At 41.0% G+C, this 24,969-nt stretch overlaps 1 protein-coding gene and 1 long non-coding RNA gene across 6 annotated transcripts in view; one reads left to right on the forward strand and one right to left on the reverse strand.

The window, feature by feature from the left end:
* Positions 1-24,814, forward strand: part of LOC119476316 (phosphatidylinositol-binding clathrin assembly protein-like) — a 29,225-nt gene extending 4,411 nt beyond the window's left edge. The window contains exons 2-19 of one of the 5 annotated variants that reach the window (XM_037749732.1): positions 6,844-6,986; positions 9,540-9,615; positions 10,019-10,121; positions 11,286-11,379; positions 11,485-11,596; positions 12,819-12,925; positions 14,169-14,210; positions 16,002-16,087; positions 18,470-18,572; positions 19,014-19,147; positions 19,291-19,388; positions 19,567-19,680; positions 19,791-19,821; positions 19,977-20,115; positions 21,534-21,557; positions 22,040-22,096; positions 22,169-22,339; positions 23,811-24,814. In XM_037749732.1, coding sequence (XP_037605660.1) covers positions 6,844-6,986; positions 9,540-9,615; positions 10,019-10,121; positions 11,286-11,379; positions 11,485-11,596; positions 12,819-12,925; positions 14,169-14,210; positions 16,002-16,087; positions 18,470-18,572; positions 19,014-19,147; positions 19,291-19,388; positions 19,567-19,680; positions 19,791-19,821; positions 19,977-20,115; positions 21,534-21,557; positions 22,040-22,096; positions 22,169-22,339; positions 23,811-23,825 — 1,649 coding nt within the window. In that variant the 3' untranslated portion in view covers positions 23,826-24,814. The remainder of the gene's footprint in view (positions 1-6,843; positions 6,987-9,539; positions 9,616-10,018; positions 10,122-11,285; positions 11,380-11,484; positions 11,597-12,818; positions 12,926-14,168; positions 14,211-16,001; positions 16,088-18,469; positions 18,573-19,013; positions 19,148-19,290; positions 19,389-19,566; positions 19,681-19,790; positions 19,822-19,976; positions 20,116-21,533; positions 21,558-22,039; positions 22,097-22,168; positions 22,340-23,810) is intronic. The other 4 variants (XM_037749735.1, XM_037749733.1, XM_037749734.1 and 1 more) reach the window with 4 other exon arrangements.
* On the reverse strand, positions 1,698-18,463 carry LOC119476319. Its single transcript, XR_005203992.1, has 4 exons — positions 17,436-18,463; positions 14,324-14,406; positions 11,283-11,389; positions 1,698-2,575 (listed from the first exon to the last, which is right to left on the reverse strand). It is a non-coding gene; the product is annotated as an uncharacterized LOC119476319 (long non-coding RNA).
* Positions 24,815-24,969: the final 155 nt, after the last annotated feature.

The following is a 24,969-nucleotide window of genomic DNA, read 5'->3' on the forward strand; positions in this document are numbered from 1 at the left end:
AAGTGATCAGGAGGTCAGTGGATCTACAGTAATCCCTTGACTGGCTCAGAGGACCACGGTGGGGGAGTGAATAAAGAATGCAAAGATAAGGCAATGAACTCAACTGAAGGAGCTTGTGATGAGTCAGCTGTACGAGACTGTGGGTCGATCTCAGGTCTGAGGGTATCTGGTGGGACCCACAACTCATCCAGACCACCACTGGATCCATCTTTTCTTATTCAACTGGCCTGGTTAAACAGGATCATAAAAAGTGGCACACACTAGGCCTGTGCAAAAATCATAATCACAATTATTTTGGTCAATTTTGAGATCACGATTATTTAACACGCCCCTCGGCATCGGAAACCGGCGCACGGAGACACCGTTCAGCAACAGCATGTGACGAACCGGCCATTCAACTAACTCCAATGTAAATCCACTAGCAGCGATATTCGACGGTCAGAGCAAGTGACGTAGTATTAATGACACGAGAATCCGCTAAAGGCGGGTGGGAGGGGAGATGGATGGGTCAAACAAAAACAAGACTTTTAATCAGGAGACCGGTGTTTGCGTCCCGTGTGAAACTAAAAGTAACGTTGACTTATTTTATCTCGTCGGCCGTTTAGTATGGTCAATTACGTGAGTCGCTAGTCAGTGAAGTTAACGTCAAACACTACTGTTTCCTAAGTGGTGTTGCCTAAACCTAACTTTCTGTGAAAACGGAAGTTTATTTTTGAAAGGACACTTTGCATGTACTGAACGTATATTGACATGCCGTCTCTGGCCGGTCCAAAATTAACGCAAGAGGGGTACCTCGTGCGTCGGTCTCCAATGTGGGTAACAGAAAAGGCTTAAAAGGAATAACATACAACGAAACATGTTAAAATCATATCCACATGAGCGAACTTAGGCTACGTTTAGAACGGAAAAAAAGATTAAGTAAACTTTGATAAACACGGAAGACGTTTCAATTACCTATAAAATACACTCAACTTGTTATGGATCCCTCCTGGCCAGACAACAGTGAAAAGAAAAGATGAATCGCTGTGCCATTTCTCCAAATGTAACGCATGATAAATCAAATGTAATGCTGGCCATTGAAGCTACTCAGAGTGCCTATTTTTTTATAGTGTCATGACCTTGACAGACTGGTTGGTGACATAAACGGCCAATGTTGACTATTTACTACCTCATAGCAAATGATGAGCATGACAGACGGAGTAATGGGATTTCACTTATAGGCAATATTCTGCATGACGGAGATAGCAGAGAGCGGCGATAGAAACCAGATTCATCACACAGAGAATAGTAATCAGGCTCAAAATGACCTTCTGCCCTGGAAGCACAGTGTTATTCAGTGTATGATTTATTTGGTTGTGTGTCACGGCTGTAATAGTAATGTACTGTAGATGTTTGCCAAAGCAACAAAACGTGTTGAGAATAATCACGAGCCTTTTTAGCTCCTTGGTGGCCACATTTCAGCCAAATTAAGTGACACGGAGAAGACGTTGAAATGACGACAGAAGAAGAAACATACAATAGACAGCGTGGCTTTGACTCACAGGCAGTCTGGCGGAATGGAAATGTTCATACAAAGCATGAATGGATACTCCCACACACTTACTCCCACATCTATGTGTCGGTATAATGACCCTAACTTAAAATGCAATTTCAGCTCCTAAAAATGACTCACTTTATCTAAAGCCAAGGTCCTAAAACATCTTTAATAAAGTTTTTATTACATTTTGAAAGTCCCTCCAGTCACACATACTCTTAAGAGTTTTATATTTTATCCTAACTAGCATTACAAATGCCTTGAATTTAACTTGACGACACTGTTGTCACCTTTTTCTTTGTATTAATGTTTGCACACCGTCATCCCTAAATCTTATTTCTAATTGTGTTATTGACGTACATTATTTCCTATGGACTGTATGTTATCAATAATTCCAGCTGGCAGTCAATATTTCATCACATCCCTCTGGCTATTTACACTGTCACACGTCGATGATTAAATCCTAACTAATGTATTATCACCCACAGGAATACATGCAGGTGAACGCAGCACGGAAATATTTGACTGAAGAAGCTCTATTACTTAATGTAATTGGATTTAAGTAGAAGCACAAGTGCTTTGTTATTACTCTGTGATAAGTAAAATAATATCTTTAAACGAGCTATGCTAGCGGCTCTGTGAGGCTGTCCTTGGCCACAGTGGTGCTTGCTGCTAAATGCTATCATTGACGTGAAGACAGATAGCTAACAGTGTACAAAGACCAGAGTGGTTTTTCACCATACACTTCATTTCTTGTGTCTAATTACCTGAACTGTCGAAACAACAAAAAAAAACATGTTGCATAAATACAGTCCTACAGCACAATTAAAGGTAGCAATTTTTACAGTGGCAGTATGTAGTATTTCCGTACAAGAATTCATATTAGGGCTGCGACTAACGATTATTTTCATTGTCGATTAGTTGTTTGCTCTATAAAATGTCAGAAAATGGTGAAAAAAAATGTCCATCAGTGTTTCCCAAAGCCCAAGATGATGTCCTCAAATGTCTTGTTTTTTCCACAACTCAAAGATATACAGCTTACTGTCATAGAGGAGTAAAGAAACCAGAACATATTCACATTTAAGAAGCTGGAATCAGAAAATTTGGACTTATTTTTCTTAAAAAATTACTCAAACCGATTAATTGATTATCAAAATAATTGGCGATTAATTTAATAGTTGACAGCTAATCGTTGCAGCTCTAATATATAATTATTTCCAACGTAATAAACAATATTGCATGTTGGTGAGCATTTAAACTTATTTAAAATATTGTAGTCGACATGTTGAGCAAGCCAATTTGCACACCCCGTTAGCTCCTAGTTTGCTTAAGCATTCAACAATTTCTCCATAAAAACAACTAAAACCAGCATAAATTCCCTGCAATTAACTTTATACTTGTGAAGGGCTGCAACTAACGATTATTTTCATTATCGATTAATATGGCGATTATTTTCTAGATTTATCGATTAGCTGTTTGGTCTATAAAATGTCAGTAAATAGTGAAAAATGTCCATCCCAGTTTCTCAAAATTCCAAGGTGATGTCTTTAAATGTCTTGTTTTGTCAGTCCAAAACCCAAAGATATTCAGTTTAATTTAAAAACAGAGAAAAGCAGCCATATTTGAGAGGCTGAAAACAGCATTTTCAGACTTAAAGGATGAATCGATTATCAAAATAGTTGATTATATTCTGTTGATCGACTTATCGATTAGTCGACTAATCGCTGCAGCTCTATACTTGAGTTACAGACAAATTATAAGTGTAAGTACTGTATTGTATGCTTGTTACAGGTACCATGCAGCCAAAATAGACAAGGAGGTGAAAAATTACCCTAAATGAGACCAAAACTCAGTTTTTTAGCAGGTATAATGTTTACCATGATTCACCTTCTTACTTTAGCGTGTTAACATTTGTGAACTACACATAAGGTACAGCTGAGGCTGATGAGAAGTCATCAGTTTTACAACTATTTGTTCATAAACCAACAAGTTAAGTAGACAAGTTAAACTGACGATGGCACTCAATGAAAAGTTACAGTACGTTAAAAGTAAATGAATGCTAAGAGAAACATGAACGTCTGCACCAAATTTCATGGCGATGCATCCAATAGTTGTTGAGATATTTCAGTCTGGACCAAAGCGGCGGACCGACATTGCCATCCACACAGCAGCGCCGCTAGCGTGCAGCTAAAAAGCGTGCAGCAGTTCCACCTTCTACTGGTGTATTCGTTCACTTTTTGACAGAAAACATTAATTAGCTGAAATCAATAGGGTCCCCATTAATTATTGAGCCAGGAAGGAAATTCACAAACAAACCATTAACAATGTGTAAAGCATGACTGAACGCTACCATTATCATGTACTGTTCTGATATTAATGCCCTGAGATTTAATTAAGAGAAGGGGGAAAAACAAAAAAATACTTATTTATTTCAAGAGGTCATTCCAGGTTACTTCAGTACAGTCAGGTACAAGTCATCTTTTTTGATGTTAGCATTGCTGAATATGGATATTTACTCAAAACGTGTTTGCTTGGGAATCATTTTATGGGTTTATATATTGTTTTTAAAGCGTTTCACTTTCAGATATTGGAAGTACACAGACCTCTATATTCCAGTCATGGCAGGCAAAGTTGGACGTGTCGATGAAGACTATAATCAATATTGTTAAGAGTTATTATCGGCTGCATGTGCTGTTGCCGCTGAGCTTGTCACGCTCCTAAATAATATAAAATAAAGATGAACAGGATTGAAGCATTAGCTGCGGTGAACTGCCGGTGCTACGGGTGCCTTTGACGCGCATCAAACACTTAACCGTGGTATCAACTGGGACTCTTTGGTATCCGGCGTTTCAGTGGGTGCAGTGAAACATCACAGAGCTTTCAAATAAACCCTGATAACCTCTGATCCGTGTGGAAGAAACAGACCAAGGATTTGCCTCTGAAGCCGAACCTTGCTGGAAGTTTTCTCACAGTAACTCAGCACGCAAATTTCTCTCTCTCAGGCTGCCTTTGAATACAAGTTCACTTCGTCTCACTCCCCCAGTGGTTGCACTCACTGAATGTACCTTTTTTAATTCCCTATATGTCATTATATATGTGGATCTGCTGTTCTTTACCATGTTGTGCTCTGTGGTCAAATTCAAGTAAAAGTTCTCATCTTGATTTTTTTCATTTCATCTGCTCATATTTGTGATTCATTCCTTCTGTTATTTTATCACTTTGTTCCTTCACTAAATGAGATATTTTGTTTACACTAACATTAGTTTAGATTAGGGCTTGGCAATATATTAATATTAAATCGATATTATGATATGAGATTATTGTCTTAGATTTTGGATATCATAATATGGCATAAGTGTTGTCTTTTCCTGGTTTTAAAGGCTGCATTACAGTAAAGTGTTGTCATTTTCTGGACTTACCAGACTGTTCTAGCTGTTCTATTATTTGCCTTTACCCACTTAGTAATTATATTCACATTACTGATGATTTATAAAAAATCTGTGTAAATATTTTGTGAAAGCACAAAGAGTCAACCCTATAATATCGTCGCAATATCAAGGTATTTGGTAAAACAAATATTTGATTTTCTATCACCCAGCCCTAGTTTAGATCCTGTTCCTGGCTGGGTTTTAAATAATCTGCACAAGCTCAAGTTTTTACATTACTACAGAGAACACTGTGGCATTTTCAGAGCAAAAATATTGAGATAAATTTAATTGGTTTATCCAGGAAAAGATCTTAAACTTGCCGATAAATGTAAATGAACAGATTAGCTCTACAGTAAGTGCACAATACAGTCCATTTATAAGTTTAAGTTTAGAGAAAAAATAATCTTTGTCATTGAAGATATTAACCTTTTCTTTGCAGTAATCCAACAGAATCACAGCTGAATAAGCTTTGCAGAATAAGCAGTATTCAGGGCACATAAGAATAAGCATGTTTCTGCTATTTAAAGCTTTAACTAGGGAGTGAAATCCTTTGAGATTAAACAGAGGCCGAACATACTTCACATTTTTGCATCTTTAGCCAGAGAAATCCTTGAAGAATTTTAGGCATTGTTCCACCAATCTGTCCTCGTTGTACGTTTTAGTGTTCACTGCTGAATTTTGAATGACCTATTATACAGTATTCGGGACATATCGTTGTAAATATCTAACTTCTATCTTTTGCTGTTAAAATGTATCCTGTTCCTGGGTTATCTTGGCAGCTCTTCATTTAAAAAATGCACGCTCTCAGCCTGCCATTTTGTCGGACCTTTTAAATCCGACACCGAGCTATTTTCCTTTTGAAACGTGTTCCACATTTACTTTGAACAGAAAATTAACACTCTGGATGCGCGTCTCAGTGGGTAAACATTGGACTGAACTCAGTTTTATTCCATTACTGTTAACAAAGATGCTCTGGAAGAAGACTCAGATTCATTATTCATTTTTTTTTTTTAGTATGCATCCCTTGTTGAGGTTGAATTGACCTTGTGTAATGTCACTTTCCATCTTCGGAGTTGTTATTTTATTGGCATTTTGGTGAAGTACGAAGCACAGTTGAACTGCAGCCACAAAATGGATTTTGTGATACAGATGCCCTGGTTCTGATTCATCCGCCTATACAGTCTCTATCATTAAATAATCATTTGTTCATTGATTTGTGTGCTGATATTGAGTGAGGCAAAATTAATGCAGCAGTCAATAAGACTGCATTCATCGCGGTTGTTCACTCATTCCATCGATTCTTAATAACTCAACCTGAGAGCTCTCTAAGGTTATAAATTATGATATTGGCATGTGGCTGGTGCTTTTATTCACAGTGACTTACACAGTAAGTGAACAGGCAGGGTTTGAGTTTAAAGGGATAGTTCAGATGTTTTGAAGTGGGGTTGTATGAGGTACTTGTCATAGTCAGTGTATTACCTACAGTAGATGGCGGTCGGAAACTGACTGTATAGCTGTCTGACAGCAGCGTAAACTGGCAAAAATATGATTGGTATTGATTATTTTAGGTGAGCCTTTCTTTTGCTGCTGCCTGTCCACAGCAGTACATTGCTTTGCTTCTGTGCGGTAACTCCTGTCTGTTTCTCCAAACGGTCATCTACTGTAGGTAATACACTGACTAAGGATAAGTACATCATACAACCCCACTTCAAAACACCCAATCTATCCCTTTAAGGACACATGAATGTAATTCATAATAATCTCTAACCTCTTGACCACATGCTTGTTTCTATAATCTTTGTTATAATCTTTAATAATTATTGGTTTACTCTTTTGTCTATATATCCACATTCTTTCATGTTATTTTTTTGTGTCCTCCAGACCTGATCCACTGCACCAATGAGCTGAACGTCAGCATCCCCCACCTGGCAGACACACTGCTGGAGCGCACAGCCAGCAACAGCTGGATAGTGGTTTTCAAAGCGCTCATCACCACACACCACCTCATGATGTACGGCAACGAGGTGAGCTGAGCACGCCGACGCGTGGGAGCCCAGAGAGGGCAAAGATGATTCTTTTTCAAATTCTCAAAATGACAAGAAAGTAGTGTGTCATCTTGACATAACAAGCTTTGATTTAATAAGATCAAAGATGTATTATGTGGCCACAGAACAAGCTCTAAAAAAAAATATTCTCATAGCAGTGATTTCTTTAAATGTATTCATGAATATTGCTCTCACAAACCTGGGTGTTAACTTGATTTATTTCAGACACACAATCGTGATCAGGTGGCTACCTCCAGGTCTGAAAAGTGAAGTCAAAGCGGAAGTGTCTTAAACTTGTATTCTTTCTAATAGCCAGCAGGGGGCGACTCCTCTGGTTGCAAAAAGAAGTCTAATTGTATAGAAGATGAGCCTACTCATGACAGCCATAAATCAGTAAGTTTGAATGGTCAACTACAATAACCATCTATGCCCGGATTGCTTCGTCCAGATACTTGTAAGAGTGGTAAGATGTAAAATATCAGCTTCAGGACGAGCACACTAGATTAGCACTGAAATGATTTGTCAATTTTCCATTAGTCAATGGACAGAAAACCAATCAACAACAGATTAGGTAATCTATTAATTGTCGGGAAAACAATTTACAGATTTATCGCTAATGTAATGTTAGTTGCAGGCCCACACAAGATGAGAAACTATTAATGAAGAATCAGTGCACACAGGAGTCAATGAAAGGATGAAACAAAGACATTTCCTGTGCAATCTAAAGCTCTCTGCGCCGCCGCCGCCCCCACACACACACAAACATGAGAAACAGACTGATTGCCAATCGGCTAGCCCGAGTCATTGATCTGTCCAGAGACTGACATTTTGCTCACCAGGTTGTAGCAATTTCGCTCCAACTCTTGCAGCGAGTTTCTTTGAAGCGGTATCTTCCACGTGTCCTACAAGGACTGATGATGTACCCCGCTGACATTTCAACAGCCAGTGTGACAAATCACTTCACTCCGCTTGCTCACACTACAGGAGCAACAACCAAAACATCAAACATGTTAAACAATGAGCGTCTCCGACTACAGAGAGTGATTACAGCGGGTACACTGACCCTCTCAAAAGTATTCAAACAAGAACGTTTTTTTTTTACACGAATAGTGACATGATGTTTTGAATTTACCTAACCAGAAAAACTGTGAGGGTTAAAGCCTGATGAATTTGGGTCATGTCTAGAAGCTAACCCGCGAGTTGGGGAAGGTCTCGCGAGATGGTTAAGGCATTAACCTCAAATAGTTAAGGTTAGGCATTAACCTCGGACAATTAAGGTTAGGCATTGACCTCGGATAGTTAAGGTTAGGCATTGACCTTGAATAGTTACAGTTAGGCATTGACCTTGAATAGTTACAGTTAGGCATTGACCTTGAATAGTTAAGGTTAGGCATTGGCCTTGAATAGTTAAGGTTAGGCATTGACCTTGAATAGTTAAGGTTAGGCATTGGCCTTGAATAGTTAAGGTTAGGCATTGGCCTTGAATAGTTAAGGTTAGGCATTGATCTTGAATAGTTAAGGTTAGGTAATCGGGCAGCAAGTCTTGTGAGAGTTTTTGCAGATTTCAGATTAGATTTCACAATTTGCTGGTTACCTTCTAGACACGACCCTGAATTGGAACCTTTACTTCCTCAATGTAATGTATTTCCTCTTAAAACAGGATGCTGGAATGGGATCATTGTCAAATTTAACACTGACCTTTAAAAACAAGGGAAGCTACAGTTTTGGGGGAAGTCAAAGTGTCCATTTCATGACTTTAAGTCATAAACTGTATATAAGAGGTGGACGTAGTCACCGTGACGTCACCTGACTGCCGTTTTGAGGCCTTGACTTCGGCATTTTGGCCGTCGCCATATTGTTTTTTTGGCCGTTGCCATCTTTCTTTTTTACAACCAGAAGTGAGAAGGTGAACGAACGCTGAATAAGACATTTTTAGGCAACCAAAACGTTACAATGAACTTTCATGAACTGAAAACACACTGTGAAAGGGTTAAAGTTGTAAGACGAAAACAAGTACAACTGCCAGACCGGACAACGCCGTGGTAGCAACCTGTCAATCACAAGGTAGCTACGCCCTAAAGCATACCGCTTTATCGTCAATTTGACTCTAAATGAGACCATAATTTACTAAATGAACATCATGCTGTATTGAAGAAGACCTGAAACTAGTGATTGAGACCATAAACTCATGTTTACAATGTTTACTGAGGTAATAAATCAGGTGAGGAGTAGGGTCATTTTCTCATAGACTTCTGTACAATCAGACCTCTTTTAGCAACCAGAGGAGTCGCCCCCTGCTGGCTTTTAGAAAGAATGCAAGTTTAAAGCACTTCCATATTGGCTTAATTTTTCAGACTCGGATTTTTCCCACTGCTTTAAGTCAACAAACACTGCAACTCCAGTCTACAAATGAACCCTTCACTTTACGTGACATAGACACTGTTATTGTGTCTGAATGGACATGACTGAATATTGTCAGACAACAGCATCAGATAAGACACTAACTCCTTCCTCTGTCCTTTTTTCCATCAGAGATTGATGCAGTACCTTGCCTCCAGAAACACGCTCTTCAACCTCAACAACTTTCTAGATAAGGCTGCACTACAAGGTGATTTAATGCCATTTGGCTTTTTGTAAACTCAGCAGTGCTGTACGTCTAACAAAATGACTTTATGTCGGACTCTCCCTGGCTCTGTAACACTATCAATAAGCCCATTTCAGAGCCCAGGATTGAAACGCAACAGATAAAATGTGCCTTTTGTTGGATACAAGAAGCTGCTGAATGTTACTGAAAGTGGAAACACATGCTCTGTGACTTTGTAATTAAATATATTCCAAAGTAAATAAATCGGAAGGTAAAATGGCGCAAGGGGCCAGTTTGGAGAAAATCTGATTACTCATGGAGAAGTTAGTCCATTTCATATGAGAGGGATTATGGCTTCTTAACCTGGTTAGAAAACAGGCCAAGGTGATCCGTCTCTAACTGCAGCGCCTCCTCTCTGCCCCCGCAGGGTATAACATGTCAACTTTCATCAGACGCTACAGCCGCTACCTGAATGAAAAAGCCATGTCTTACAGACTAGCAGCAGTGGACTTCACCAAGATGAAGAGAGGGTAACAAACTCAACACACACTAATAACACACACACATCACATACTGTTTATGCAGAAGCATTATGGGCCTTTTTAAGGCGAGACACTACAGGTGGAAATTAAAAAACTAATTAACTACTAGATATTGCCATGAAACTTCCCCAGTTGATTACTTACATTAAGGCAATTATTTTTTGTATTACACATTTTCTAAAATTGTATGTTTAAATACGCAAATTTGTCATTATCTTATTAAATATTGATTTCCAGACCAGAGATCTGAACATTGGATAAAGCCAGGTTCAAAAGTCTTGTTTCATTTTGTTGACCTCAAAGGTTTTTACAGAGGGGATTTTGGATATCTTGTTTTATCACTCCATAAATCAGAAAATACTGTCAACAGCCATAAAAAAAAACAAACATTTTCACCTTGCTTTAGGAATAAAATGTTCAACAAATCAGGCTGTGAATTATATATGAACAAAGCGTTCGTTAAAAATCCTTCAGAATATTGTAGAAAGGAATGAAACTGGAAAGTTTGGTGGATGTAAGTGTTACTGAAGCGGAGATTTCTGGCTCAGAGTCTGAGAGAAAACTAATTTTGAGAAAACGGCCTTTAAAAGATATGTATTGTAAAACTCCATATATTTTGCAAGACACTACAGATGAATAGGGTAAATAAATTTAACTAATAGATATCACCATGCAACTTCCCAAGTGAATTACTTATATTAAGACAATTATTTTTTGTATTACAAGTTTTCAGAATTTGTATGTTTAAATATGCAAATGAGGCATTATCTAATGCTAACTTTTGTTGAATTTAGGTATAATTGTAGTAAATTGTAGTAAAATAAACACCTAAATGTGTATATTGGATGTTTTCTCTCCACTAGTCTGAAAGAAGACATGTTATGCAAGCAAAATAGCCCAAATCTTGAAATTGATAATTGCATAAAAGGCAGTGTTTTTGCCTAGTAGAACTGAAACTAGAAGAATGTGTTAAAATTAACACAGCTTCACTTTAAAATGTGTTTCCTGTTGCTAATCCACACTAAGAGCGTATACCGTATATCTGTGGGACCTCATTACACACACATATACACCTTAGTCTACAGGCCTGATATGTCCTGTGTGTGTGTTTTGCATGTGTGTTTGTGTGCATGTATTCTTGTCTGTTACCAGGGCCGACGGTGTGATGCGCACCATGAACACAGAAAAGCTGATTAAGACTCTGCCCATCATTCAGAACCAGCTGGATGCACTGCTGGATTTCCAGGTAAAGACATCTGAAAGACACAAAGACACAAGACTGGTATGTAAAATACTGAAATATCTGGATCCAATCTTAGTCCTTTTCTCTCTCTCTCTCTCTTTCCTCCAGCCCAACTCCAATGAGCTAACCAATGGAGTGATCAACACAGCTTTCATGTTGCTGTTTAAAGACTCCATACGGTTGTTTGCTGCTTACAATGAAGGTGTCATCAACATGCTGGGTAAACCTTACACACAGTACAGCACATACAGTTGTATTTATGAAGTAATCTGCCTCTGATGTCGAGATCACAAGACTGCAGTCTGACGATTAGAACGAGCGAACGTCAGATTGTAGTGTTTCTGGAAATTTTTTCACGCTCCATTCGCCAGAGTTTGCTCACTCGTATGTTAGGAAGAAGTGTGACCCACCGGATGTAGACTGTGGGTATAAGCCTGCCATTGGCTGCCTATTTCAGCCCTTCCGCTATCTATATTGCAAGGGCACTGTCGCTACATCCTGTGCTTAGCGCCGCCCAAGACGATTGTGATTGGTTAATAAAAATGCAAACAAGCCAAGCCAGAGCGTTTTCCCCCACGATACCAGAATGATAATGTGTGGAGCCAGACCTTTCTTTAGCGCTGACACAGCGCTGTGGCGGTAGGTCTAGCTATGCGAGACGAACAAGACTGTAACTCCACTCATTCCTTCTTTAAGGGGAAATCAATCCCCCCTCCCTTGACTGTCTCTAAAAGTCCAATTAAAGATCACCTTCTTTTCTTCCATTAATTATTAAGCCAGTGAGGAGTCAGGGGCTGTGAACACACCATCAGACTCTTTAGTGAGGAGTTCATAAAATGATTCATTACTTAATTGACTTGATCTGAGGTGCTTCAACTATGGTTATAGAGTAACTGGGACTCTTTATTTCAGCCTGCACGGACACCACATGTGCAGGTTTATCGGGACAAATCAGTAGCAGATTTGATTTTGAAGCAGTTTTTATGATTGTTTACGCTTTTTAATATTATTATCTAGCACATTGGTTCCCAACCTGGGGGTCCTGACCCCCATCAGGGGTCACCAAAGCTTCACAAGGGGGACGCCAGGGATTCTTGATTTTAAAGGATGTAAGACAACTTTTTTTTTTAAACACAGAGTTGGCCTATATCTCAGCATTTCATTCATTTCTGTGAAGAAAATTTAATTGAACTGTTATTTTTAAAGTTTGGATTATTATTTAAGATATAAACAGGATAAAGGCACGGTGAAGACCTGAACACAAGTTACATTCACAGAGTCTTCCCTAAGGGGTCCCTTAAGGAAAAAGGTTGGGAACCACTGATCTAGCACCTCAGTGGGCTAAAATAAATCCTAATTAAGTATTATGGCGAACATGTACTTTTCCCTCATTTCGTGAATAAATAGTGATCTCCTGCTGATTCTGGTTTTCTGATACACAGAGAAATACTTTGACATGAAGAAGAACCAGTGCAAAGAGGCTTTGGAGATCTACAAGACTTTCCTCAACAGGATGACCAAACTGTCCGAGTTTCTCAAAGTCGCAGAGGTAACGTCCGTTTGTCCTGCTGCTCCTCCGCGGAGGAAACGCAGCGTTACACACCACCGGAGAGGGCGAGAGTATCTGTCTGGGGCGAATCTCAACGGCCTCCTATAAAAAAACACATCTCAGAAGAATTTAACGTGAAAATCCACTGAAAAACCTGTTGAGATTCGCTCCAGACTTGTGTAACCCTTTGGATCTGATTTACGGTCGATATTTTCCAACCTAAAACTGACCGTAGATCAGCGTCCAGGGGCTCTCCTTAATCTTCCAAGTCTTTTTTTTTTTTTGCCTCTAGATTTCCCTCCTGTTTCTGTCCTTCTCTTGCTCTGACCTGGGGAGGGGGTTACTCCATGACAAGTGATTAATGGCTGAGTCTTAGCCTATCAGAGAGCCACTCGTGTAGTGCTTCCAGTTGAGGGACCCCTCGCGTGCTGCCTGTTCACATGCCTGCACTGCATGCCCAAGCAAGCTCTTTTTTCTATCACTATCTCTGTCCTCCTCTCCTTATTATTTTATTTCCTCCCTTTTCTTTAAAAAAAAATATATATCCTTGCTAGGCTTCACAGTGAATATAAACAGTTTTATTATCCCGTGCGCCACCTTTAAAAGGCTTTCTCTCTGCTTGGTTTCGTTCCCATTTGGAAGGTTTGGGGTGCAGCCGCTCGATCCAAAGAAAAATAACAACAACAGACTAACGTTGACTTTAAGGACCCATTCATTTTACCTGTCTAACAAAATGTGTGTTTGTCTGTTTGTGTGTCATCTGTGCTCCCCCCTTTCTCTTTCTGTTCAAAGTCAACATTAGTTGAGTGTCTTCCTTTTGGATGTTTCTTACCTCGCAGTCACGTGACCTGTTGTCTGCCCTGCCTGTTCAATCAGTCGGTGTGCTCAGCATTCATTTCAAACCAGTCTCCAGATCTCAGTGTGTGTGTGTGTGTGTGTACTTATAAGTGTGTGTGTACGTATACTGTGTATATATATAGGTGTTTGTATGCGTGTGCATGCGCCCTCCTCCTCTGTTGTCTTTTATTTGTTTTCCTTTCCAGCCACTGCATGAAGTAATGAATGCCTGGGTTTGATTCTTCTTTCTCCCTCCTCCTCTTCCTCCTCCTCTTCCTCCTTCACACGCCTCTTCCCTTTTTTTACTCTGTTGGGTTTATTCCTTGTTTTGTTATTACATTTGGTTTATTTTTTATTTTGCCTCCCTCCTCCCTCCCCTACCCCTCCCTCCTTTTTTGTGACACAGCGAGTTGGGATAGATCAGGGCGACAGCCCCGATCTCACACAGGTCAGTCTACATCTCATCTCAATCAGTCAATCAACCAGTCAGTCAACCAGTATTTAGATCCGTCCAGTCAATCCCATAATGCTTCATTCTTAACGCTCCCGTTCCCTACTCACCCTACAGACCTGCCCACACTGCAGCTGCCCTGTCCTCCTCTCGTCTTCACTCTCCTTAACTCCTTCGCCTTTTCTCCTTTTCTCTAGAATAGAGAGGAAACAATAAATGAAGACCTGCAAAAGAACATTTATGTTTCACAATTTTTAAGAATTAATTAGCACAGAAAATTCTTTTTTCTTATTTGATTCATTGCAAAAACAAATTTTACTCTTAGGTATGATTTTGAAAGCAGCTCTAAAAGTTTTTTTTTGCACATTTCTATTTTAGATGTCCATGACCGGGGCTTATTATCTGTCTGAATTCCCCCAGCAGTATTTCTGGCATTTTCCCAGTGTAAATATCAAGGCTTGTCTCTTCATTCGAAGGCTTATCATATAAATAAGTCAGCACAGCTTTATGAAATAGGTTTTTTGCCCACATAAGCAGTGTTCAAATCATTTCCCTGAAAAGATTATGTCCCTTTGCATTAGCTGTGGGGAGAGCAGCGAATGGTTTTTATTAAATAGGTCTCTGCAAATATGACTTGGATAGGTGTACATAATGCCATCATAAGCACTGCATATCATGCTAAAAGGCCCCAAATGCAATATATCCTTTTCAGTGGAACCATAATTGGATCTTTACAATGTGACAAATCAAGTAACAAACTGAAAAGGGTTGAATTTTATGAATTAAAGCCATGTTTGCAGTGCTCATGAAGACCTTATATGCCCTTGTTCAACAACATAGTGACCCATGCCTATACTGAGCTCTAGATATGTGTCTGTTTTACTTTTAAACCTTTAGCATATTCTAGATTTCTCTGAAGAAGGATATCCAGAATTCGCATTTTACTCTCTTTCCCCCTTAAAATAAGTATATGAGAAATCTTTTCTTTGCTTGTTGTGTTTGCGTTGTGTTCTCTGGTGCTGAAATGTAAGGCTCTGGATGAAAACCGTGGTATCACATAGTGGTCCAAATGAACCCACCCATCCTTTTTGTTTTACAATACAGAGCTGGCCAGCTGCTCAATGTGTATACCTGGTTTTTCACCAGATGTTTACATTTCACGGAGTTAACTTCCTTGGCTTCCAGTGAGATAAGATTTTGGTACTTCTAGCTTTAGCTGCTGCCTAATTTCCAAACTAAATCAAAATGACTTAATTTGACTTTTAACCTAACGTGGAATCCACCAGTTAACTCTTAATTTTTGGACTGTGATTTTCTTTACACGTATGCGTGTGTTAAGTGTGTGTGTTTATGAGAGCGTTTGTGCACTGCTGGCCTCTGCATGGGCTCGCTAGACGGTTCAGAGATGTGTTTGTTGTGTTTCTACTCTGGAGCCCTGCCTGCAGCGACGACGCTCCGCTGCTCTGTCCTGACCCGTCAGTCCCGCTGCGGACTAAGCTTGCATGATCCAAGGCTGATGTGTGCATGCTGGTCAACCAAACCTGATGAAACCAAATGCAAAAAAAAAAAAAAAAAAAGAACAAAGAGCTATTGTAGAGTAGATAATGAGTCTGAGGGTAATGTCTTAATTTTGCTGCTGCTTTGTGTGAGCGTAAGTGAGTGAGTGAGATCAAATGAGGAGGTGATGAGGAGGTGGGAGTGAGAGAAAGCAGTGTGTCCCATTTTGTCCATTTGGCTGTGGTTTTAATGTTACCCCATCAACCCCCCTCCCATTTACCCCTTCCTCAGGCTCCCAGCTCTCTCCTGGAGGCTCTGGAGCAGCATCTAGCCTCTCTGGAGGGCAGGAAGCTCAAGGACCTCTCCACAGCCAGCAGGTACGATCACATCACCAAGAAGCTACTCAGATCTCCTGTAACACCATTACTGCTACTGCTGTTCTTACTGCAATTACTAGTATTACTACTACTAGTACTACTGCTGCAACGATCAATTGATCAGTTTTAAATTAATCACCAACTATTTTGATTATCGTTATGAGAAAAAAAAAAGTAAAAATTCTCTGATTCCAGCTTCTTAAAAAGTAAAGGGACTGTTTGTAAGAATCAGAAATGCTTGTTAACAGCGACAACTGTGGCTGTTAAGTCAACGAAAGTCAGCGTCCTGTTGCTCGCGCTTGTGCTCGCTCTACATAGACATGAACGAGCATCGCTCAAAACAGTGAGGCAACACACGTCAGATTAAACCACAATATCTCTCTATATTTCACCTGCTGGGCAGTAATGTTAGCTGACCAGACGAAGGTCTCTCCATGAATCACTGCTGATCCTAGTGTTGGCTTTTCCTGCTTCAACCGCAGCCGGAGGGAACAGGGGATCTCCGAGTTTTGGTCGGAGACGATAATATTTCTCGCTGCGGAGCCCCGTCACTTCACAAGACACGGAAAACCTCTGTTGGTCTGGAGGAGCTCCAGCACTTATTTCTGCACAAACGTCCACTGTACATTCACTAGATATTCTCAGAGCTAAACTAACTCTTCTGCAGTGTGTAGTGTGCGCGCATGCACATGAGAGTGGAGCGAGCTGAGCGAGAACGTGTGCGGTGTGTGAGTGAAGGCAGGCAGGCAGAGGAGCAGAGACTCCGGCCCTGGAGACCAAAGCTACGGTCTCTCCTGCGTCCTCCGACCGCGGCCAACACTGTTTTGCAAGACGGGCTTCACTAGATAGAACTTTGCGGTTTTGGTGCTTCCGTGTAGTTTGTGTTGGAGTCTGAGTCTGAACAGCGTAGCCACGCGCGAGCGCGCATGGGACACCGACCCGGATTGATTTATACGTGTAAGAAGCTACAAACAATCCCTTTAAATGTGGATATTTTCTGGTTTATTTACTCCACTATGAAGTCAAATGAATATCTTTGAGTTGAGGACAAAACAAGACATTTGAGGATGGCATCTTGGACTTGCCAGGGCAACCGCTTTGGTCCAAGTGTACTTCCTGTCAGCTACTGCATTTAGCAAACACTGCAACAGGAAATACAAAGATAACAACTGATAATCAATTATAAATATACAACCAATAAACTCCACAGCGCTGCAGCCAGTCAGTAAAACAAAATCACACCTTTTAAGGTAAAAATAGAGCAGCAGAGTTTTTACACATCCGTCGCCTAGTTACAACAATCACAGGTAATTAGCTAGCGTTAGCTTGTTGTTGTGACGTTACTCACCTGTCACCTGTCCACTCAGCCTCTCTGTCCCTCACACAGGCCTCCTCACCTCACTAAAGACAGAAGCTCCTCACGCACCTGTTAATGACGCAAAAACGTGGGTGTGTTACATTTGCGTCACTTAACGTGCTCGCCGCCGGTGTCCTGACAAATAGAGCTACCGTTCAGAGTAGTGATGGGAATTCCGGCTCTTTTTAGTGATCCAGATCATTTGGCTCAGCTCACCAAGAAGAGCCGGCTCTTTCGGCTCCCAAACGGCTCTTCGTTTTACCACTTCTGCCTTTTATAATTCAGCCAAATTTAGCTTTAGCTGTTTTGACCTATGATTAGTATGTGTGCACATATATCACTTAAATTATTCAATATAATTATACTAAACCTTATAATTTACAGAATATCATAATTTGCCATGCTGCTTCTTTTATACTGTCACTCATCTTGTCTGTTATTCCTGCAACGCACACCACCGCACCGCAACACACCGCACCGAACCGCAACGCACTGCAGCGCAACGCAACTACTGCATGTAGGCTACTTCTATAACTACTACCAGGTCAGCCATCAAGAATTATGGACAAGAGAAAAAAGTAAACATTTTCCAAATCGGGCCCTTCATCCTAATCCACACCCACTCCAGGTCATCTAGTTTAACATATGCTTGAAAACTTTTTTAATATGCCAGCAGCGTCACTTTGGTTATGGCACAGTCAAGTTGGTTAGTCCACCATTCTGAAATATCTCAAGATGTATTAGATGGAAATTTGGTGCAGACAGACATGGTCTCCAGAGGATGAAACATTATGACTTTCATCGTCCTCAAACCTTTCATCTAGTGCATCATCTAGTCAAAATGTAAATATGTCCCAACACTTTCGTTTCTGTAACCGTTTGGTTTTCTTAACAATGAGCAAAACAGCCTCAGAGCTGCGAGATACTTAGTCTTGTTCAAATAAAGCTAAGGTTACAAAGACAAACGAAACAAAGCAACCAGCTTTGCAAAAAAAAAAAGAAATGTTTGTGTGTTTCACCTTAAGATCCAGCACCTTGTCCAGTGCAGTGTCCTCTCTCTCCAGCACTGGGATCTCTCTCAGCCGTATGGACGACAAGACAGAAGACAACAGACTGCAGCAACACAAGGTGAGACATTTGCAAGACATTTTTAAACATACACATATAGACAGCTAACGCTACACAGCAACAATACTATACTGAATGAAACCACAATGAATTGTTTTTTGCTTTTATGTGAGAAAAACACATTGAAATCACTTTAGTGTGTGTGAAGTGTACGTCTTTTTGTCCTCCACACTGTTGTTGAAGTTGAATGGACAAATGCATTAGTCCTGCAGTACAGTGAAATACACTGTCTGTCTCTGGCTGCTGGCCCATAGCGTAGAGCTGCACAGAGAATGACAATGAAGTCACAATCTCAAGACCCTCTGCAGTGGATTCCTCATTCAAATAAAGAAGCATAAATATGTATAATGGCTATCTTTCCTAACACTATTCATGTGTCCTGCAGGGCTGTTTACAAACCATGGAAATATCATATTATAGTGTTGATGCTTTTCATTGCAGGAGGACGGTCATAAAGTGATCGACATCCAGACACCCAATGTGTCACCCAGCGCCCAGTCAGTGGGCAGTGCCAACAGCAGCGGAGGGGCCACAGATCTCTTCTCCAACTCACCGATCGTACCCGTCAGCAACCAGTGAGTCTGCAGCGTAAAAATGCTACTCCAGGTCTTCAACAAGAAGTCTGTCTGTCATTATAAATCAATTTTATTTTAAATGGGTACGTAAAAACAAAATGAGAAACAAAACTGTGCTCTCCTCTCCACTTTCCCTCCTGCAGTGTGCCAAACCTGACCAGTGAGCTGTTCACCCTGCAGCCTAACTACACCCCCATCCAGACCACACACACTGTGCCCAACAATAACAATGCCTGGGGAGGTAGGACTGCACACACACACACACATATAATCATGTAAACATACAACGAAGCGTGCAAATAAACACACTGCTCAGAGCTGGATACGCTGTGACAGTGATGCCCGGTGATGCTTCATGCTGTTGACTCATTTCCCCTCTTTTCTCCTTTCACGTTACCATGGTAACCTTTGGATGTCAGGTGACCTGCTAAAGCCAGCACCACCCGTTCAAATTCACAGCCCTGGAGTCCAGTTGCACTCTGGGAAAATGCTGCCCAATGATTTGGACTCTTCATTAGCCAACCTCGTTGGTAGTGAGTATGCAGAATCTCTCTCCAAATATTGCTTCTAATATTTCCTGTTATTCCTCTCTGGCTGTGTTGCTTCCTTTCAGCTGATATATTTGTTTTTTTTCTTCTCTCAGACCTGCAGTTTGGCGGGACGCAAGCTAAAAAGTGAGTGGGCTTTCCTGACTTAGCCACAAGCAAATGACTCAGCTGTCTATCCATCATTATCACAGTTCAAACTCTCTCACGATCCATTATTTCTCTTTCGGATTTTACACAATCGCATCTAAAAAATGCTCTGTGTATGTGTGTTTGTGCATCAGGCCAGAGCTCCAGTGGAGTCAGCTGGTAGAGAAGAAGCCAACTGGTGGCGGTTGGCAGTCAAAGACCATGTGCACCAGCACCAACTGGACTCACACCACCCATCCCATGGCACCTGCACCCATGCCCGTCCCTCAGATGGTAATTTAAAGGCTACATTGGCGCACTTTTTTTTTTTGCACCGCAGATTGATTCACAGCTACACTTATTCTCCTGTTAGTTATGAGCAGGACAATTTACACCATCATTGGGTGCCCTCCAAAACCAGATCAGCACTGTGCCAATTTGTGCCTTTTGGGGTTTGACTTTCACCCAACAAAAGGACGTATTTCACACTGCTTGTTGTGGTGGAATCCAAAAGGAAAAGGTGCTGCAGTGTCTCTGCCAACACTTAAAAGCTGTGAAAGATGATATCAAAGAGTACAAAACTGTGGTACCGCCAGCCGCCGTCTGGCTTCCATTGCTCCTAAAGTAGTGTTATTATGGTAAGGATGGCCTCTGAGCGAGGCGAGCGGTATTACCACGGTTTTGTACTCGGCGGCTCACGTTACCGCAGTCTTGGAAAGGGAGGAGTGAGCGGAGGGGTACTCAGCTGGTTGCAATCTGCAACCGCACCACTAGATGCCGCCATATCCTACAAACTGCACCTTTAAAAGCTGTGAAAGATGAAATTAAAGAGTAAAAGATATTCAGTTCATGATATCAAACAGAGCAAAAGCTGAAATCAGAGACTATTTGGCAGTTTTTGCATGAAAGGTTACTTAAATGATTAATTGATTATCAAAATAGTCGCCAATTAATTTTATATCATTGCAGATCTAATGTCATAATTTCCAAAGTGGAGAAAAACCTTGGCCGACTCTTACCGGAATGTACCATGAGGAAAAAAATCACTTAATACCCTCCCTATGAAGTGAATTTCATTATAGGATACTGTAAACTACAAAAATCAGCTTTCTGGGAGTTACAAAATAATGATAGAAAATGAAATTTCATAAAGATATCACTATCAACCTGACAATTAAGTCTCTATATTATATAGGGTCAGGTCTGTAAATGTGGCCTTTTGTCCAGAAAGCACTACTGCACTGCTCCAGCCGAAATCTTTGTAAGAAGTATTGTATTGTGTATTAATTTGGTGCCATCCATCATTCTGTCAGAGGAGCCAGTTTCTCCTAATGGTCTGATATCTCATTCTGGAATGAAACTCATTAAATGTACCTGTTGGCCAAATGTAACTTTCTGCTGCATTCAGGGCTTTTTGAAGGAGCTGCCAAATTTGCGTCTGTCCTTTGTGCTCCACTCTCAATTATCCGCGAGTCTCTTCCATTCAATCTGGTTTCATCTTTTAATTTTCGTCTGATTGACCTCTCGACTCAAACCGCTCACTTATTCAGCAAATGGCTCGGAAAGACGGTGGCACGACGTGAATAGAAAGTACAAGTGATTTGAACATGAGGAATGGGCGAAGGTCTGGTTTATCTCCTCTGCTCATTTAGAGAAAAGGCCTGAGCATGGCTTTTATTGTTGTAACGCTCTTTTTCTGTAACTCTCCACAGAATGGGATGATCTATACTGGCTATGTAAGTACATTTCTTTATTTCACCTCCTCCCTCGCTCCTCTTTCTGCACCTGATTTCACCCTGACATTCAAAAACCTCCCTTTTTTTTAAATCAATGCTTGGGCACTTTTACAGTATTATTAGGCTGTTTGTACTGGTGATTAAACATGGGGAAAAGGGAATTATTTTGCTTATTGTACTGCATTGGCATTGTTGTTTCATCCCTTGCTGCCAATCTTCGCTACCTCAATTCTACTTTGTTAAACGTTGCACCTCTTTTTGTTGCTCAGGATTAGGTGTCTTGCTACAAACAAATGCAAATGTTAAAGAAAGTCAAGACATTTCTGTCTTTGTTTGGGGGAGGGGAGGGGCATCTTTGACAGGTTAGACATGAGGCTGACAGTATCAGGATTATGTTTGTAATCAACTCTCAGGTCAAGATTAAAAGACTGCAGCTCAGACAGAAAGTGGTATATTGTGTTTTTCTCTTTATTTCCATACAGGCTCCCGCACCAGTGGCTTTTCCTATGACGTCACCCCAAGTGCCTGTGTATGGAATGGTAAACAACGGCTTTAATCTCAGTCTTACATTCATACTCTGCTGGCGTTAATCTACTCTAAATCTGAAATAGTGTGTGCTCCCCACCTATCACCATCCATTCTCCCACCTGTCCTCTGACCAGCTCCCTCCTCAGATGAGTCATCAGATGGGGGGCGTTCAGATGATGCCCCCGCAGCCTGTCATGTACAACCAGCCTGTCCTGAGACCCACCAATCCCTTTGGACCCATGCCGGGGACACAGGTAACACACACACACACACACACACACACAAACATTTATATTAGTACATATGCCATGTATTGCCGTTAAATAAGTAGTTTTGAGCCATTTGAGTGGAGCAGCGTGTCATATAGACATGACCACTGACTATTTGTGTAACAATTTCGCCACAAAACAGACTGACCATACACAGTCCAGTCATAGACTTTGGACTGAGTCCTGTTGTGCATGTAAAAGAGAGTTACTGAAACGCTTAGCTTGAAAGCACTTTCTTCCGTAACGTGGTGATGTCACTAAGTAACATTTGAATAATACCTGCGTCGCGGAAAGTTTGGCACGCCCTCAAACAAAGCTAGTTAGAGTGGAGCTGGAGCGGAGTCCGAAGAGTTTGGTTCGGTTGACCAATCACAACAGAGTGGGCCAGCTGACCAATCAGAGCAGACTGGGCTTTTCAGGAGGGGGGGGTCAGGATCTCAAACAGAGCGTTTTTAGACAGAGGGTGAAAAGAGGTTCTGCAGCACAGCGGGTATGAGAAAAGTAAAGTGTTTTTTGAACATAACAGCATGTAAACATGTTCTAGTGGAAACACAAAATACAAGTATGCACCTGAAAATGAGCATAATAGGTCCTCTTTAAACCTCAGTTTAGAGCTATATTATTACAGAAACGCTTTCATTTTAACCTCACAGGCTCTTGCTCCACCACTCGCACGTACTTGCACACATAAATATGAGGCACCTGTCTGATAAATGCTTTCACCTCTCCCTCAAGAAAATCACAGTTTATCACACAATGAATGTAGACATGTTTAGGAGACAATAAAGAAGGTGTGAGGGGAAACAATCCAAATTTAAACTTGACTGAATATTGGGGCTACTCCTACTTTTATGCTTTGGAGTGTGTAGCTTAAAGGGGAGTAGTGTGGATCTATAGGCAATTATCTTGGGGTTGTTGAATACTTTTCTGGGAGGTGTAGAGAATTACTAAGTAGGCAAGACACAATGAAAAACAAACTGGGTAGACCAAATAAGAGTATGGACATCCTAAATTGACATGTAACAGCATAAGAACAAACAGAGGTGGAATTTGACAGTATGTCTGCTTCATGTCCGCAAGTCTTCTTGAATAATAGACGTACTCATTCAGCTGTTCTTAACGACTGATAAGTAACATTCAAGGTGCGGACCCTTACAGAAGCAGGATGAATCATGTTGTCAGATAATTGACCAGCAAGTGTGAAGACAGTGTTTTTCACAGTGAGTAATCATCCGTTGGTGCGGCCACAAAACTCTCAGGAAAACAAACAAGTATATTTGGACCAATTATTCAAAACATAACAGAGTAATATAATTGCCGACTGAGCGCTCGCGCCCACGACAAGCTGTTTTCCCGGCACTGCGGCAGGTAATACGCTTGTCAGTAGATGTCTGAACACTTGATGAGGTGTTTTGTCGAACTAAATTATTCTCCATTCTGCTCTCGTCCTCTGCAGATGCACTTCATGTAGGGATGATGTTGTAACCATGGCAGCAAAGCCGAGAGAGAGAAGGCGAGAGGGAAAGAGATGGAGAGAGAGAAAGAAAACAAATCCAGAACCAAATCCAGTGGCGGAGGAAGAAAGAGGATGACAAGAGAGGGAAAAGGGAGGGGAGAGGAAGAAGGAGAGAGGACCAGAGGATGGATAAAAGATGAAATGCTGATGTCTGTTTCCATGTCGCCTCGCCCTCTAATCTCCTCTCCTCTCTCCATGTGGCTACTGATCTCTCTGTCTTTGAATGGGGCACCAGAGGCTCCGCATCAATCCCACTCATCCTCTGTTTGATTCGCCAATTCAAACGGCGATTATGACCTGTGATGACAGCTCTGTGGAAGTGCTCTACTGCCACTTCCCGGCCTCCTCATCCCCGATAATTTCCTGTATAAAAACTTGCCCACTTCAAACTCGGAGGACGCGCGTCTCTTTCTCTGATTGGATTGTTTGCTGGCACTTTACTCAATGTGAACTTTGCCAAGGGTTGTATGTCTGTGTAGGTGATTTTAGCGTCTTGTTCAGATTGGTTCCCCGGTTTGCGTGTCATCCATCACCTGATGTCAGAAGTGATCGATTTGAATGCGTGCGTTTTCCTTTTTCTACATTTCAATGTGCTGCATCGACATGAGTCTTTTTATGAGCTCCATTTGTTCTTAATTGCCAACTTCAACATCAAAACATCCGGCGTGGAACGATAATTTGTGTGTGTGTGTGTGTGTGTGTGGATGAACGTGGTATGTGTTTCTCTTTTGGTACCTGATGTCATTAACTGTGTTGCCAGGTACCAATGTGTTACTGCACTGGAACTAACTGATGAAAGCACTGAGCCAGACCCAGGCATCGCATTTGGATGTAAACAAACCTCTTACACTGACTTTGCTACTTGGGGTCGTGCTGTACACACTGTGTATTTTTGTTCTTTTCTTTCCTCTACAGCTGTGCAATATCATGCAAATCTTCGTTTACTGTCTTTTCCACACCCATCTGTAGGCTGTTTAGAAAGCTGTTCCCTGCTGTAGTGTTGTTGTGTGAAGGTTTCTGTACAGAATGACGTTTTATTTTCTAACCTCTTCTGTTTGACCCGTACTGCTCTAAAAGTAGTGAAAAATGCACTGAGAGC

This window comes from Sebastes umbrosus, chromosome 17, assembly GCF_015220745.1.
Source record: "Sebastes umbrosus isolate fSebUmb1 chromosome 17, fSebUmb1.pri, whole genome shotgun sequence".
Taxonomy (NCBI): Eukaryota; Metazoa; Chordata; class Actinopteri; order Perciformes; family Sebastidae; genus Sebastes; species Sebastes umbrosus.